The 16,960-nt window shown below is 49.5% G+C and overlaps 1 protein-coding gene across 1 annotated transcript; it reads right to left on the minus strand.

The window, feature by feature from the left end:
- Positions 1 to 3,549: 3,549 nt before the first annotated feature.
- GADD45G (growth arrest and DNA damage inducible gamma) lies at positions 3,550 to 5,370 on the minus strand. Its single transcript, XM_079705881.1, has 4 exons — positions 4,946 to 5,370; positions 4,583 to 4,684; positions 4,241 to 4,454; positions 3,550 to 4,154 (listed from the first exon to the last, which is right to left on the minus strand). Exons 1-4 carry the CDS (start codon positions 4,996 to 4,998, stop codon positions 4,044 to 4,046), a joined length of 480 nt encoding a protein of 159 aa, XP_079562007.1. The 5' UTR covers positions 4,999 to 5,370; the 3' UTR covers positions 3,550 to 4,043.
- Between the last annotated feature and the right edge of the window lie 11,590 nt (positions 5,371 to 16,960).

The raw sequence follows: 16,960 nt of genomic DNA on the forward strand, positions 1-16,960 counted from the left end.
ACAAGCCACTCAGGCCCGCAGGAACCCGTCAGGAGTCCACACCTAGAACTGTGCTCCAAACAGTAATTGCCAACTGAATGAATGAAGGAACCAATGAACAAATGAATGAGGGAATGAATGAATGAGCAGCCCATCTCCCACCCCCAAACCCAGTAGCCAAGGGCTGTGCCCACCTCCCCACCGTGAGGTAGAGAAGCAGCAGCCCCTTCCAGGCCCAGCTCACGGAGGCTCTAAAGGTCTTTGCTGCCTGTTGGGCTGGAATCATGCAGCCCTGGGGGTGTTTCCAGCAGTTTCCAGCAGGAAATCCACCTACTGGAATCCAGGCTCTTGCAAGCAGCCCTCACCCCTCACAGATGACTGCTGGCCACACCCTCCTCGCTGCCTGGAAGAGAGAACATAAATCAGGAGCTCTTCATGTGCACACCTTATTTGCCAAGAGAAGAGAAATATCTCCTGGAAGATAAAGAAGAGAAGTTTGAGCTAGACTTAAAAACAAGGCTGCTTCCATAGACCAAGTATAACTTTGCCCTACAACAGAAATCGAAGGCTCCTCATAGGTCCAGGCATACCCCCGTCCCCAGCTGGTCTCTCCACACAGGATCACACCTCACTGCCCCAGTTAGGCTGTCAAGTGTCTTCTCAGAGGCTGGGGAAGGACAGTTTCTTTTTGACCTCTGGGGGGACACACCCCATGAGGAGTGCACGGGCTGATAGCTTGGAAAAACCAACAGAAAAGCTCAAGAACTCTGAAAAGAAGCAAAAATAAATATCTGCTCCCTGAACTGACCTCACAGCCTTGCCTTGTTTGCTGACATCCTTGCTTTGCTTCCAAAAAACTCTATCACTGTTTTTCAAATGGCTCTCTGTGAGCCCGAGAGCAATACCCATTGTGCCACTGAGGATAATGTTTTCATTAAATGTATAATACCTAGAATGACAGCCTTTAAAATTAAAACAAATCTTGGCAATCATGTTGTCCTCTTGTCTTACCAAAGAGAGAATGGAAGCCCCAACTCCTTGTGTGTACGAGGGTTGCCTGACCCCCAGAGCTGCTCCCTCTTTCATTTCTGTATTCGTTTCATCTTTACAACAGCATTTCTGCCAGTGCAATTTTTTATAGCCATGATCAGATGCAAACAATTTTATCTGAACTGAAAGATGAGCGTGATTGACACTCATTGCCCTGGGGTGGGCACAGCCTTGCTTTGGGCCTACAAACAGCTGGTATCTGTCTTGCTTGGTGAGGCCTGTGGGGTAAATAGGATTCCCTAACCAATGTACGTTGTCACTCCTGTGCTGGAACCTGCTGCAACGCTGAAGACCCTGGCCTCCAAGGTCACTGAGTGACATGAGGGCATGCAACAGAATGTCAAGGAGAAGAAGCAGGAGACAACCAAATGCAGGGGAAGATGAGCTTCTTAAAAAATGTTGCCTGTGGTTTTGTATATTGCATGGTATGTACCCCTCAGAGATGTAGAAAAGGCGAGAAGGAAATACACCAAAATGTGGAGACGGCCCATTACAGCACTTTTTTCTTTCCTTTTTTTGTGTTTTACAAGTTTTCTGCAATGAATACATAAAACTTTTATAAACGTATAAAGTTATGAAAGTAAGTCTTCCTTCCCAGATGTGTGACACAGCAAGTAGTGTTGGGCCCTGGAACCAGACAGCCTGGTCCAGATCCACCAGTCCAGTTGATTTCTATGACCTTTAGCAAACTCCTTCATCATAAGTACAGTATTGCTGTCATTAACGTTCATCCAGTGCTTTCTAGATGCAGGGCACTGTGTTAAACAGTCTGCATAGATCACCTCACCGTGCATGTGATAATTAGTTTATCTAAGCATTACCACTTAGAGTTGTTGGAAGTATGAATACGATAATGTGTTTATAAGCACTGTGCATTTTATTACCTATCCTATGGAGTATTTCATTTTAATAGCATTAAATGCTTGTTCACACTTACCACAAAAAAATTAAGCACAAGCTTTGGGGCTGGCACTATGTCCAAGCATGCATTTTTTTCCCCCTGTAAATTTTCCTAGCCCCTGGGGCTCCAACAGGTGCCCCTACTGTAAATTCTAGTCTGAGAAAGCCAAGTTTCTTAAGGTCTGCCAAGTGACTATTCTACAAGGTTCAGTGGGCCAGCAGGAGGGTCTGCCGCCTGCTCTATGCAATGCTCTGCTACATTTACTCATTGAAGGGTACATTTTAAAGTAATTATGCCCCATTTGTGTTTACTATAGCATGCTGTGGCAAATGGTCATTAGGCCAGAATGCAGACTGCTGTAGAGACCCACCCTGCAAGGCTCCGCTTCAACCAGGAAAACTCAAGGTTTTGAGCAGCCGTAGGTGAAATAGGAATGAAACTTGGGCACAAACACAGCTGAATTATTTCACTGGGCCTCTGCCAAGGGGGATTTTAAGAGCTGATGAATGTGAAACAAGATGCTTTCCTCCTTACAGTAGAAATAATTAAGTTTGTACAGTCCTGTTCTGTTAATTCTTTCACGATTTGGAGAGAACTTAAAAAGTGGCACCCAATCAGCTACCTGGGACTGCTGAAAAATCAGTAGAATTTTCTTCTTAGAAAAACAGCACACTACCCCTCCTTTGCCTAGAAGGCTCAATGGACCCCTGGGCAGCTTGCTAACAGCAATCTAGCCCCGTGTATATTTCCCCTGCCAAAAGCGGTGTAGTCAGGCACCAGCGTGAAATCAAAACATTGGTCTAATAAAAAAGATTGATTCACTCAGTACATTCTCCCCTAGATCCTTCTTAAGGAAAGTCTTTGCCAAAAAAGATTTCAATTATGTTTCTCCTATAAGTCTTTCAAAGCTGCTGTGAATAGCAGCAGTCCTCATAACTCTGATGTGGGCAGAGAACACTCAAAATAGTAGAAAGCAGATGCCGGCCCCACTCAGAATTGCTCACACCTATTTGTGTAGATGCTGCCTTCCCATTTTTGCTCAGATCGTCTAAGTTCTATCACAGCCATGACAAAATGATGACTCATACTTAAATGCAGTCATCATGTCATATGCGATATTAATACCTTGGTGACATTGCTGTGCCATTCCTTTAAGAGGAAAAGTTTCCTGAGAGCAGTCTGCCACCATCCTCAGGGACCACAAAGGGCAGCGCGTGCAGAAGGCAAAGCTCATTGTGCAGGAAGGCGCTGCCTGCATCCTGCAAGCTGTTCTGATAAGCAGCTGTTGGAAAGCAGGGGGCAGGGGAGGGAAAGGCCTCTGTTATCAGGTTGGATGGCCAGCTGCTGCACTGATGTCTTATCCCAAGTATGCTCCTGTGTTGCGAGTTTAAAAATTTTCCTAAAGCGAGAGAAATAAGAGCAGGGCTCAAGTGCTGCCCTAGCACCCAGCTGGCGTCCCCTCCCCCGCTTCCAGCACCCCCAGGAGCCTGTAATCCGGCCCCAACAGGAAGATGGAACAAGTGCCATCGAGTTCCGTGAATTTCAGAAGTCAACAGCCCTGCAAACCACCTCCCCGCAGACAAAGATCCCCTGCCTTCAATAAAGAGAGTAAGTTTGTTTCAGTAAGTTTATTGTAAAACTCAAAGCTGCAGCAGCATAATCCTTTAGAAAATGAAGCATCACCCGTGTCCGTTTTGAAACAGCAGTGCATACTGCTAAATCCGTCAGAGCTCCTGTAACTGGTGTACAAGTCCAGGCCGCCTGGCCTTGCCTTCCTCCTCCTTTCTGCCGAGAGTACAGGCTGCTGAGTCACTCCTGCCCGGCCAGTCCGTCCTTCTCGGCCGCGCGGCCAAGGTCCCGCCTCTGGCCTTCCTGGGCGAGCAGCCGCTCCCCACACTTGTAGAGTCCTGGGCTGGGGCCAGCCTGCCCCTGCCGCCGCCGGGTCCCTCCTCGGGAGGGAGCCGCACCTCCTCGCCGCTCTCCACGCGCCCCCGCCTGCCAGTCTCCACGCCGCACTCCGGCGCCCTCGGAGGGCGCATCCACAGAGCCAGCCCCGCGCTAGGCGCCCCGGGGCGTCACCACGTCGATCAGACCAAGGATACCCGCGGGGCTGTCACTCGGGGAGGGTGATACTGGGCACCCAGTCGTTGACGCTGCGACTCTCCTCGCAGAATAGGCTGAGTTTCTCCAAGGAGGGGTCCTTCCATGCGTCCTCGTTGGGGTTCTGCGGGGAGAGCGCAGAGGTCAGCCGGGCCGGCCACTGGCCGATGACGGGGGCGGGGACGACATCGGGACGGAAGCGACACTCACCGAAATGAGGATGCAGTGCAGGTCCCCCGGCGCACCCGCCTCGTCGCCGGTACCCACGATCGCCGCCAGTCTCTGCACGTCGCCCACGCGCACGATGTCTATGTCGTTCTCACAGCAGAACGCCTGGATCAAAGTGAAGTGGATCTGCAGCGCGATGTCGCCCTCGTCCTCCTCGTCGGCGGCCAGCACGCAGAAGGTCACGTTGTCGGGATCCCTGCGCGGGCGAGGAGGAGGTGGTGAGGTCGGCTCGGGGAGCCCGGGGTGTCCCTCGCCGCCATCTCCCCGATCTCCCTGCCGCTCCTCCCGCCCCGCTCGCCTTGCCCGGCCCGCGTCTATACTCACACGTTCAGAACTTTGGCGGACTCGTAGACGCCGGCGGTGAGGCAACCCTGGCGTTGCGCAGACAGCAGCAGCTCGTGCAGCGCTTTCCCGGCGCCCTGCATCCTGCGGACGAGCCAGCGCCGTGAGCGGGGACTAGCAGGAGGGTGCGCCGGGATCCTCAGGCCCGGGGACGCACCCCCAGCGCCCCAGTCCGGCGCGCCAGTTCAGTGCCGTACCCCCGGCCCAGCCGGCACACTCGCGCCCGGCTCCCACCCAGCGGGTTCCCACCCCAGCGGGCCCGAAGACTGACGCCCAGCCAGCCGCGGTCAGGGCAGGATCAGGATCCCCGAGCCCAAAGACGTCCGACGCTCGGCGCCGAGCTACCTGGCCGTGCTTTCGGGAACCGTGTCCTGGCCGCGAACTTCTTCCAGAGTCATGTTGCGATTGGCGAGCAGCAAATTATCCACAAGAGGAGAGGGCGGAGCGGACGCGAGCGAAGACAAGAAGGTCTACTGCCCAAACCGGCGCGTCTACCACCAGCTAGTTAGACTCGGCGCCGCCGCGCGCCCTTATATAGGCTGGGCCCTTGGCACAGCCAGCTGGCGCGAGCCTGCGCGCCCATTGGCCCGCGCCCGCTTTCTGATGCAAATGAGGCGGCGGCCGGAGGCTCGTGCCAGAAGGCCACGTGGGGAGGGCTGCGGGGGATGACAATGCCTCAAATCTGCCGCTTTTGTCGGGGTGTTACCAGGCAGACTGGAGCCTGCAGATTTCATCTCGCCTTTTTGTTTTTCTTAAGTCCTTAAAAGGAAAAAGTTTTTAAAAAAAAGAAAAGAAAAAAAAAAAAAAACCTTGCTGACTAATAGTACGCTGCAATTTGTGAAACGCACTTTTGGGGAATCTAATGATTTTTTTTTTTTGCATTTATTTTTGTTGCTACCTTTCTATGTTTTCTTTACTTTAAATTTGGAGTCTATGAGACCATTGCTTTTAAACCGGAACCTAAAGCAAAAACACGCAGCGCTGGCTTTAAGCTTGCAAAAGGCCTGAGTGCAGCACCCTCCAGCTGACACTATGGCCCAGAGCGCGAGGTTCTCCTAGCACAAACAAGGCCCCTACCCGGGCGAGCTGAAAGGTCCTAGCCAACCTCCCCGCCCGCTGCAGAGCGCTGCGGGGCGCCCGGGCGCGCGAGCAGATTGCGGCCGGCGCACGCGGCTCGTTTGCATTTCTATGGAGGGTGCATAATAGCGGAGATCTGGCGTGTGGCGGTTTGTAGGAGGGACAATCGAGGCTTTCTCTTCATAGCGACACTGTCCACCTGCCGCTGGGTGGGGTAGGAAGGGCCCGCCGCGCGTGGAGGTCGCCAGGCTGCTCGGCGCGTGGGGGTCGCGGCCGCGTGCCGCTCCTGTGCCCCTCGATACGCGCCCCCTACACGGGCCCTGCTGAACGTTTGCACGTAATTCCGCCCACCCAGTTCTAGCACAAGTGCGGAGCAGCCGTGGGAGTTGGAAGGAACACCTAGCTGCTGCACCGTCTTCACAGCCGGGTACGCTCCGCCCGGACCTCTAAGCTCCAGGCCCCAAGAGCTTGGGGAACGCGGCTCGGAATCCCTTTCCCGGGGCGCCATCTACAGGCCGGCCGGAAACACCCTGACCATCTCCCTCCTCCACACTTTCATTGACCTCTAGGGACTTGGCCTCCGGCCCTCTGGTCAAGGAACGGCCCTGGTAGGGTCGGCTGAGCCCGGTCCAAGCTGCACATTAATGAAGGCAGAGTAAGGACTGCAAAACCCACCCAGGGAGGAGGTGGGGACGAAAGGAGACCCCAACCCACTACTGACGGAGGAAGAGCCCATAATTCTTAGTCTATTTCGAAATGTTTTATTGACTTAAATATGCATATATTAAAAGCTTGTAATCCAGTAATAGAAGAATAAAACTAAACGAGAGCTTGAGAGCGTTTAATAGACATTGCTTGTCTGTGACCATTAAGGACCTATAAGCCTGCAGCTTCAGATGGTTCACTCACTGAGCTTATCACTTTTGATGTCTGCATCTCTCTCCGCTACACTGAAATGCGCGGTGGGGTGCATTCCATTGCACCTCCCCCCTTTTCTAGGTGAGGCCTTTGAGACTGGACAGGACAGTTGGCGGGCGGAGCGGGTTGATTCGCTGGGAGCCCAGACTGCTTCAAGACAGAGGAAATAACAGGTAAGGAAAACAACCGAGTGCGCTGGCATCTTGCGCCGCCCGGTGGCCAGCTGGCAGAGGACAGCCGCAAAAGCAGGCCTCTTCCTAGATGCCAAGAATTGGGTGTTTGCTCACCTAACATCCCTGAAATCCGAGGTGTTTGTTGTTTTTTTGTGTTTTTTTGGAATATAGCTGATTTACAATGTTGTGTTACTTTCTGCTGTACAGCACAGTGAATCAGTTATACATATACATACATGCACTATTTTTTAGACTCTTTTCCCATACAGGTCATTACAGAGTATTGAGTTCCCTGGGCTATATATACAGTAGGTCCTTATTAGCTATCTATTTTATAAATATATAATAGTGTGTATATGTCAATCCCAATCTCCAGTTTATCCCTCCCTCCCTTTCCCCTGGTAACCATAAGATTGTTTTCTAATCACAGGAGCCAGGCAGCATCATGTGGCATTTATTTGCTACCGTTTCCTTTCTTTCTTTGCTGGTGGTATATAAAATAATGGTGTGCCTTGATTGGATAAAATGTACTTATTTTTAAGTGATTGAGACTTAGGTATGGCTCTTTTTAAAGTATTAAATATTTCTTAAAATGCATTACTTCCAGGTCCGTGGGAAATGTTGCAAAAATGAGACTTATCTGACATCTTACTGCTTAACCTTCCCCCGCCATTTAAACACTAGAAATCTCCCCACACACCAGCCTCAGCCCCTTCTCCCAGAGGAAGGCCACTGAGGAGGGGAGACAGGAGACAGCATTTCCAGTTGACACTGAGCCAACCTGGAGGAAGAGGGCTGATTGACAACCCCCTGAGGCTATTCAACTTCACTCACATTTTTAAGGTATTCAGTTTCAGGAAAACTGCCTTTCTGACACAGGATATGGCTTCACATGGGTTTATCAGGTCAGTCTGAATGGCCCGAAAGCCCTCATCTCAATTAGGAAGGAAACATTTTGTCTGGAGGCTAAGTTGGTCCTCCACCAGACCCCCACCCCACCTCACTCCTGCAGTTTAGACAAGCACAGAGGCTGCCGGGTCTGGGACAGCCCATATCCAGTTTGCTGGTCAGACTATAGGAGAGGGGTGGGCAAAGCTGGCACCCCAGTCCAGGTACCTTCAGACGCCCTCCTGGCCCACCCTGAGATAGAAGACAATTGATGATAGCAAATGCCCACCTGTCCCCCTCTGTTGCCACCATGCCCCCAAACTGCATTCAACTCATGTGTCAGCCTGCTGCAGGACCCAGCCTTAGAAGCCTGTGGTATCACCCAAGCACCCTTAAACCTTCCCCTGAACCTTAATCATGAAGGTGATGGTGACTTCATTAACAGGACATCCTCAGAGATGCTCTGTTTTAAAAGCTCTTTGGAAATGTTTAGATTTAGCTGTTTTTATGAACACTTCTCAGTCACTCTCATGGCCTGACTAAAATGTAGGTGAAGATCACCATTCATTTGGGTATGGAAAGTAGTGGGCTTTAAGTAAGCCGTAAACTTATGAGACAGTCCCTCTTGCAATTTCTGAAATTATTTGCTTTTGGAACATGCACAAGCCCTGTCATTAAATTGCAGGTTCATTCCCCTTATGAGGACCGGCCCCACAGAGGCTGCAGGGCACAGACGGGTTGCTCAGAGCTCCGTGCTGCCTGAAGGTAAGGTTCCTGTACCTATAGGATGTCTTAGGAAACGTCCAAGTCATTGGCCCCTTTCAAAAACCAGCAACTCTCACATAAAATCTGGATGTCCAGCTTCTCTTGGAAAAGATGAAGATTTGGCCACCGTGTGCCTGCGGCCACACACACCCCACCACCACCCCGCTAACCACAAGGTTGAGGGGGGCACTGGGACCCCCAGACTGAGCACTGCTGTTCAGTTCAGCAGAGCCCCCCACCCCGTGCCCCTGCGAAGACACCCAGATGTTTTGTTCATGTATGTTACCTGCTTGTCCCCTTTGCATTTGTAATCTCTGAGAAGAAACCGAAGTTTGAACAGCAAAATATAGGGGCCAGGCTCTTAAAAGATGAGCTCAAATGGAGTGTGCACTGTTTGTGTCCCAGATTCTGCAGGATGTGTCTCCGATGTTGGCCCAGGGCCGTTGGAGCAATCTGCGTTGACCCCTTTCCAAGTGGTCCAGACCTTGCTCTCACCCCCCCGACCCCCACCCCCTCCAACCCCTTCTCTAGGCCTTCTTGAGTTTTAAGAAGAGTGTTAGGTTTTTTTCCCAAAAACTCATGGATGGTGGGGTGAACCGCGATAACCCAGTGACAATACTACATTAACTCAGTGAAGAAAGCAAATCTTGGTGCAAGACACAAACCTATTACTTAAAACCCAGCAGCGTCATGGCAAATGCATCCCAAAATCTAACGGGAAAGGTACGGTGCCGCCACCCCTGCGCTCACCCACTGCCACGCCCCGGTCGCGGTGCAGACCGCCCCGACCCCAGGTGAAATTTGAGGGCTGTAGATGTGGAGGCTTCAGATGACAGCTGGGACAGCAAGCAGGAAACGGAAGAAGGGAAATCCCCACATAGCACAAGCCGGACATCTGTGGTCAGTCCCCGCGTGGAGAGGGCTTTCTGGAAGGAGCAGTTATTCTTGGATGAGCAATTGCATAGCGCGCGCGAGAGTCACATTAGCTCAGTGAAATCCCTGAAATAACTGGGGGAGGGGATCATTCATGCATTTGGTACTATGTCTATCATGAGTAGGAAATGACCTGCGATACATGTCACAGCCATAGTCAGTGACACTAGCTGAGAACCCTGACGAGCCACGTATGTGCCGTCCTCCCAAGATTATCCACGTGCCCAAGTCTTCTGAACCTCAGTTTCGCCCCCTATGCAATGAAGATCTGCCCTTTTCCCTTCGTGGACCTCAAAGGGTGTTTCTAAAGGTCACAACTGGTCCCCATTTGGCTCGCATTCGGGTTTTGTTTGGGGTGGGCAGTGTTCTAAAACGACTCACAAATTCAGGTCTGACTTGTTTGTTTGTGTAGGTGGGAGTGGATGACATGTACTTTCCATATCACTCTAGACATCTCCTAACTATCGCATTAGGCCTGCTGACACATTTAGTCCCTGCCTGGCTCCAGTAGGCATTTGAGTTTGGGGTAAACGTTCACCAATATACAGCTAGCTGGAAGGCTGTGGTCACCTTTCTGACAACATTAACATATAGCATATTATAGATTACTAGAGCCACTGAACTTCCTAACTGAAAGCCCTCCTTTATGTTCTGAAAGACAATTTAAAGTGCCTAAATACCCAGAAAGGACAGTGAGATGTTGGAGGCTGCAGTTAGCAGAACAGAGCTCGAAGCCAGTTTTTGCGGCTTACTTTACTTTACTTTGACCTTAAGCAAAAAGTTGGTGAATGGTTTAAAGTGTTCAGGCTTGTCAACTCATTACGTCTACTTTTCTTAAGTTCTCCTAAAGAATTGCATTCAAAAGTGTATGTTAGGCAAACACATGAAAGAATGCTCAACATCATTAATCATTAGAGAAATGCAAATCAAAACTACAATGAGATATCATCTCACACCAGTCAGAATGGCCATCATCAAGAAATCTAGAAACAATAAATGCTGGAGAGGGTGTGGAGAAAAGGGAACACTCTTGCACTGCTGGTGGGAATGTGAATTGGTACAGCCACTATGGAGAACAGTATGGAGGTTCCTTAAAAAACTAAAAATAGAACTACCATATGACCCAGCAATCCCACTACTAGGCATATACCCTGAGAAAACCATAATTCAAAAAGAGACATGTACCAAAATGTTCATTGCAGCTCTATTCACAATAGCCCGGAGCTGGAAACAACCTAAGTGTCCATCATCGGATGAATGGATAAAGAAGATGTGGCACATATATACAATGGAATATTACTCAGCCATAAAAAGAAACGAAACTGAGCTATTTGTAATGAGGTGGATAGACCTAGAGTCTGTCATACAGAGTGAAGTAAGTCAGAAAGAGAAAGACAAATACCGTATGCTAACACATATATATGGAATTTAAAAAAAAAAAAAATGTCATGAAGAACCTAGGGGTAAAACGGGAATAAAGACACAGACCTACTTGAGAATGGACTTGAGGATATGGGGAAGGGGAAGGGTAAGCTGTGACAAAGGGAAAGAGAGGCATGGACATATATACACTACCAAACGTAAGGTAGATAGATAGTGGGAAGCAGCCGCAGAGCACAGGGAGATCAGCTCGGTGCTTTGTGACCGCCTGGAGGGGTGGGATGGGGAGGGTGGGAGGGAGGGAGATGCATGAGGGAAGGGATGTGGGAACAGATGTATATGTATGACTGATTCACTTTGTTATAAAGCAGAAACTAATTAAAAAAAAAAAAAAAAAAAGTGTATGTTAGGGACTTCCCTGGTGGTCCAGTGGTAAAGAATCTGCCTTCCTCTGGATTTTACATATGTAAATTTACCACACATGAAATAATATAGTCTTATGCTAATTCCATTTTTTAAAGTATGGCATCGTGTATATTTTGATCAAGGAGAAATAAATGGAGTTTGGACTTAGAAAAAAAAAAAAAGAATCTGCCTTCCGATGCAAGGGACGCGGGTTTGATCCCTAGTCAGAGAACTAAGATCCCACATGCCGAGGGGCAACTAGCCCCTTGTGCCACAACTACTGAGCTTGCATGCCTCAACTAGAGAGCCCACGGGTGGCAAACTACAGAGCCCATGCGCTCTGGAGCCCACACACCACAACTAGAGAAGAGAAAACCTGCACGCCACAACTAGAGAGAAACCCAAGTGCCACAACAAAGAGCCCGTGTGCCACAATGAAAAGATCCCGCATGCCTCAGTGAAGATCCCGTGTGCCTGCAACTAAGACCCGACGCAACCAAGATAAATAAATAAATAAGGAAATAAATAAATAATTTTTTGAGAAAATGTTTATTACAAGGAAGTGTTTATTGCAGTATTTCTTTTAATGGTGCAACTCAAGAGCCACAATAGAGGCTGAGTGTTAATTCATGGTGTAGGCGTAGATGAAACGTGACAAGACCATCAATAAATGTTTTGAAGAGTATTTTGTGGCATGATAAAGCCTCAGATGGAACTGGAAAAAGCAAGATTCAGATCTGTGTGTTTCTGACTGTGCAAAAACATTTAATGCACATGACTATTGTTGTACAAAGAAATCAAAATAGAAATGGTGGTTATATCTCAAAGTAGTGATATTATAGGTGATATTTTTTCTTCATGTTGCTTTTCTGTAATTAGATATCCTGCAATTCAGTTTCATCTAATACAAATTCAAACTTCTCGTGGATAATAACGTCATCAACCTGACTCCTGCTTCGGGCATTATTCCGAGCGATTTTTGACCATATGGTAACAGATCAAGAAGCCAGCCGTCTGCGGGGCTGTGCTCCTAGCGGGGGAGGCAACAGCAAGACCTTTGACTCCTGAGCTACTCATCTTGCCGTTTGATGCAGGTCTGTTCCCAGCTGAGTGAAAATGGTGATATTGCATCAGAGGTTAACTCTGGAATGACTGGGATGGAGTTTCAGGCCACACACCGGAGGCACGCGGGAGGGCCCAGCAGGCAAATACCTGGGCAGGTGCCTTTCTGCAGACAAGCTGTCCACCAAGGTGTGCATCTTAGCAAGTAGCAATGGATCAAGTTCTTTCACTCCTTCTTTGGTAAAAAATTCTACTTTCCAGAAAGGAATTACAGCAATAAATTAGGAAAATATTGTTTACATAGTATATCAGGAATTCCAGAGGTTCAAAATATTTAAGTATCCTCAACCTATTTTGGACTCTTGTACGTACAGTTTGATTATTCAGTGTTGAAGGTCATTTATTTGAAAAGAGTGGGGCAACTCTTGAGCGCGTTCTTAGTAGTACCATTGGTATTAAGGTTCTATTTACCAGACTTTTATAGGACTTGCTACGTGCCAGGCACTATTCCAAGCACTTTGAAAACATCATTTAAAACTCACTGTAGGGCTTCCCTGGTGGCGCAGTGGTTGAGAGTCTGCCTGCTGATGCAAGGGACACGGGTTCGTGCCCCGGTCCGGGATGATCACACATGCCACGGAGAGGCTGGGCCCGTGAGCCAAGGCCGTTGAGCCTGCGCGTCCGGAGCCTGTGCTCCGCAACGGGAGAGGCCACGGCAAAAACTCACTGTGACCCTCTTAGGGAGGTACTTTTGTCACTATTGTCGGATGAAGAACACAGTGAGGTTAAGCCAGGAAGTGACAAAGATGGACTACGAACCCGGAGGGGCTGGCTATGGAGTTCCTGCCCGTCACCAAGAGGGGTGAGACAAAATTCTCTGTAAAACCTTTTCTAGACCCTTTGGGGAAAACCACTTGGTCCACGAAGGATAAGGATATCATCTAATGAAAAGAAGATTTCAAAAAAAATATTTGGCTCGCCTTAGGCGCCCCTATCTGACGGTGCCTGTGGTGGATTTCATGATTGCAGGGTGCCATCTTGTGGTCAAGGAGAATATAGCTGGATGCCCTGAAAAGTAGCCTCTTTACACCTTGATCTAAAGCCTTTGTGTTTCCAGGGAGCCTGCAGACTCTGGTCACACACTTCTGTTAATTTGCAGAAGCAGCGGCCTCATCCATGTGCAGCCTCTGAGAAGTCAGGCAGGTCTAGAGGACGCTCCTGTAGGTTTTTCTACCAGTAGAGATGCAGGGGGTGAACATACAGAGACACACCAACAAAGGGGAAAATCAGAGCCAACCGCTGGGAACATTGAGTCAGCTGTAATACTCCTGCCCACTTTACAGTTGGTAAAACTGAGTTTCAGGGAGACTAATGGCATGCCCAAGATCGTACAGCTAATCACAGAGCTGGGATTCTGACTGCCCGCTGCCAGACCTCATGCAAACCTCCTGTTTATGCCATTGCACTGTGAGTAGAACCTGGGCTCACCGCTAGACAGCTACTCTGAGACACAGCCCATATAGCACTGAGTCATGCAGGGGGGAAGCCCAGCGACTCATATACCTGTTTTCTGTTCAAATTAAAAATGCTCTGAATCTCCCCAGGTCGTTTGGTGTTCTGAACTCCCCTCATCAGCCACAGGAAGTGGAATATATGGATTATTATTTTTTCTTACCAACTCATAGGCAAATTTAAACTTGAAGGGACCTACAAGGTACCTTTCTCCAAAACAGTGCCAATTTTGAGCACAGACAGAACCCCACAAGACGTCCACCTCAGAAAACGGTAGCTCCACGGGCTGGTGTGCTTCTGACTCATCCGCCTCCATCTGTGATCATGCTCTTGGCAGTAATAGCAGTGCCAGCTCCTTCATCTCCAAAGGACTCAGCTCCAACCCAGACCTGCAGCGTCAGCCTCCCCCAGGAGCTTGTCAGCAGTGCAGAGCCTCAGGCTGCGCCCAGCCCTCCAAACTGAGAATCCTCATCTTAGTAAGATCAGGGTGATGCCTGTGGCATGCAGGTGTGTGACGCGCTGCTGGAGACACTGGCCAAGGGTGATGGACGTGAACCAGGCCAAGAGACGGGGTGGGAGAGGGGACTGACCTGCCCTCCAGGTGGCAGGAGCACCAGGAGGGCACAGTAAGGTGGACAGTGCAGCACAGGCTGAGGACAGAAAGGACAGCGAAAATCAAGGAGCCATTCTGGACTATAATAGGTTTGGGATATTTGAGGCACCCAGCAGAGGCCACAGTGGAGCCGTGGTGGATGTGGGTCATCTGAACTGGATGCACAGCCTCGAGACTCATCGAGGCCATGGCCATTTGCCAAGTGACCTCTGAATTGGAGAACGGGGAAGGTAGTGAGCTGCTAGTCCCCCCTCCCAAGTCCACTCCCCCTTATTCAATGGAATAAAGTTTCACCTTTGCAGGGGTCCTCCCGGGTGGACGTTGCATTCCCCATCTCCCTTGTCACCAGACCCTGCTCTGGCCAACGGAGTATGAACTTGCATGCCACTTGCTCAAACAGGAATTGCTTTCTATCAGCATCAGTTTTTTCCTCCCTGGGGCTGTGGTGCAAGTGGGGAGAGAGCAGCATAGGGACAGTCCTGGCTCCCCACCTAACCACGTAGACCCAGACTGTCAATGTGGAGAGAGACATAAGCTGTGTTCGGTTGCTGTGTTTTGGAGATCTTTTTAAACGTTTTAAATTTTGACAAAACTTCAGACACAGGAAAGTTGCAAGCATAGCATAACAAAGCATTCCTGTGTATCCTTCACCCAGTTCCCCCATGTTACTACATTTGTTTCATCCTTTTCGCTCTTCTTCAAATATACATATTTTTCTGAACCACCTGAGGGTAAGCCTCGGGCACGCTGCCTCTTCACCACTGTATATGTCAATATTTCCTACAAACAAGGATATTCTCTTAATTCCATAAACCATAGCAAAATAATCAAAATCGGAAAACTAACGTTGGCAGAGTTGAAGCTACCATCTAGTATACCGACCACGGTGCAATTTGGTCGATTGTCCCAGTGATGTCCTTTACAACAAAGGAAGCCCAGGATCACAGCACCGTCCCTTGTCATGTCTCTTCCGTCTCCTTTAATCTGAAATAGCTCCTTAGTCTGTTTCGTGACATGGATCTTATTTGACATCAAGGTCTTAAGAGTTCAGCCCCTGATGTTGCAGACTGTCCCGGGACTTGGGTTTGTCTGCTGTTCCCTGATGATTCGATTCAGGGGATGCAGGTGGCAATGTCTTGTCCTCCTCCAGACAGGTATCATTATGTGCTTTCATCGGTCTGTGCTCATTCATGGTCCCATATTGGTGGTCGTTTGATCAAGGTGGAGTCTTCCATGTTTCTCCAACATAAAGTCACCATTTTACGCTTTCCAATTCATGAGTGCTCTGAAGGGAGATGTAGGGGGTCCTTCAGCAGTTTAGACAGCACAGTAACCAGTGCAAATGCGGAGACGCTGCTGACTCAGCAGCAAATCCAGGCTCCTTGGCCTGAGGACAGTTGTTAGGAATCTTTTTTTTTTTTTGATTTTTTTTTTTTACATCTTTATTGGAGTATAATTGCTTAACAATGGTGTGTTAGTTTCTGCTTTATAACAAAATGAATCAGTTATACATATACATATGTTCCCATATCCCCTCCCTCTTGCGTCTCCCTCCCATCCTCCCCATCCCACCCCTCCAGGCGGTCACAGAGCACCGAGCTGATCTCCCTGTGCTCTGCGGCTGCTTCCCACTAGCTATCTACCTTACGTTTGGTAGTGTATATATGTCCATGCCTCTCTTTCGCTTTGTCCCAGCTTACCCTTCCCCCTCCCCATATCCTCAAGTCCATTCTCTAGTAGGTCTGTGTCTTTATTCCTGTCTTACCCCTAGGTTTTTCATGACATTTTTTTTCTTCTTGTTAGGAATCTTATACATTCACATCCCTCCCTTGGTATTTTGGATAGGCAGGAAACTTTTCCTAGTTTCCCTGGACTCCCATTAAACTTTAATATTAATTTTTTAATAGCCCAGAAGGGAGCCTGGGTGGTGTATTTCCATTTTGCCAAAGAAGTCCACAGCAGGACAGGCATAGTTTCTGGACAAGGGGACTGGGGGCCGCTCTATCCCTTAGGATGCTTTCAGCCTCCATGACAGGTGATGCAACCCCGAGGCACCGAATGGGGCTGCCCCCCCCAGCTGTTCCCTTGGTCCTGCAAGCCCGTAGGGACTGACCCCTTTTTTCCAACAGTCCCACCTGGAGACTCAACCCCAGTGGGAGGAACGTTCGTGCTGGCCCAGGAAGAAAGGACAAACGAGGAAGAGGCCGGCTATGTTATCGTATCAGGTGGCTAAAGACCAAACGCTGGCCCAGGGCCCAGGCTTCAGCCCCTGCTCCCCCACCACCCCCTCCCCACTCAGCTCCAGCAGCCTCTGCTGTTCCCCAACTCTCAGCACATTTTGAGGTCACCTGTGCTCCTGCTGTCCCCACCTCTCCCCTCCCACACCTCTCAGTGAGGCCTGGCACAGGCCGAGTCAGGACACTCTGCCCCAGGGGGAGGGGGTTTCCTGGCCTCTCTCCTTCCCTGATGGTAATGCCTCCATCATGACGATGATGTGCTTGGCCTTTGACCTTCACATGTCCTTGGATCACACCCCACACCTAGGCATCTCCTCCTGCAAAGCCATCCAGCCCAAGTCCTGGCTGGAAGGGAAAATCTAGTGTCGTGATCACCCTCGGGCACCCACACACACAT

Source organism: Hyperoodon ampullatus (genome assembly GCF_949752795.1).
Source record: "Hyperoodon ampullatus genome assembly, chromosome: 6".
NCBI lineage: Eukaryota > Metazoa > Chordata > Mammalia > Artiodactyla > Ziphiidae > Hyperoodon > Hyperoodon ampullatus.

Bases quoted from the DNA above. Each gene is read 5' to 3' on its own strand.
- GADD45G (XM_079705881.1), bottom strand. From the start codon at position 4,998: ATGACTCTGGAAGAAGTTCGCGGCCAGGACACGGTTCCCGAAAGCACG. The intron at 4,685-4,945 runs GTAGCTCGGCGC...GCTCGTCCGCAG, and splicing joins GTTCCCGAAAGCACGGCCAG to GATGCAGGGCGCCGGGAAAG. The intron at 4,155-4,240 runs GTGAGTGTCGCT...CTCTCCCCGCAG, and splicing joins TGCACTGCATCCTCATTTCG to AACCCCAACGAGGACGCATG.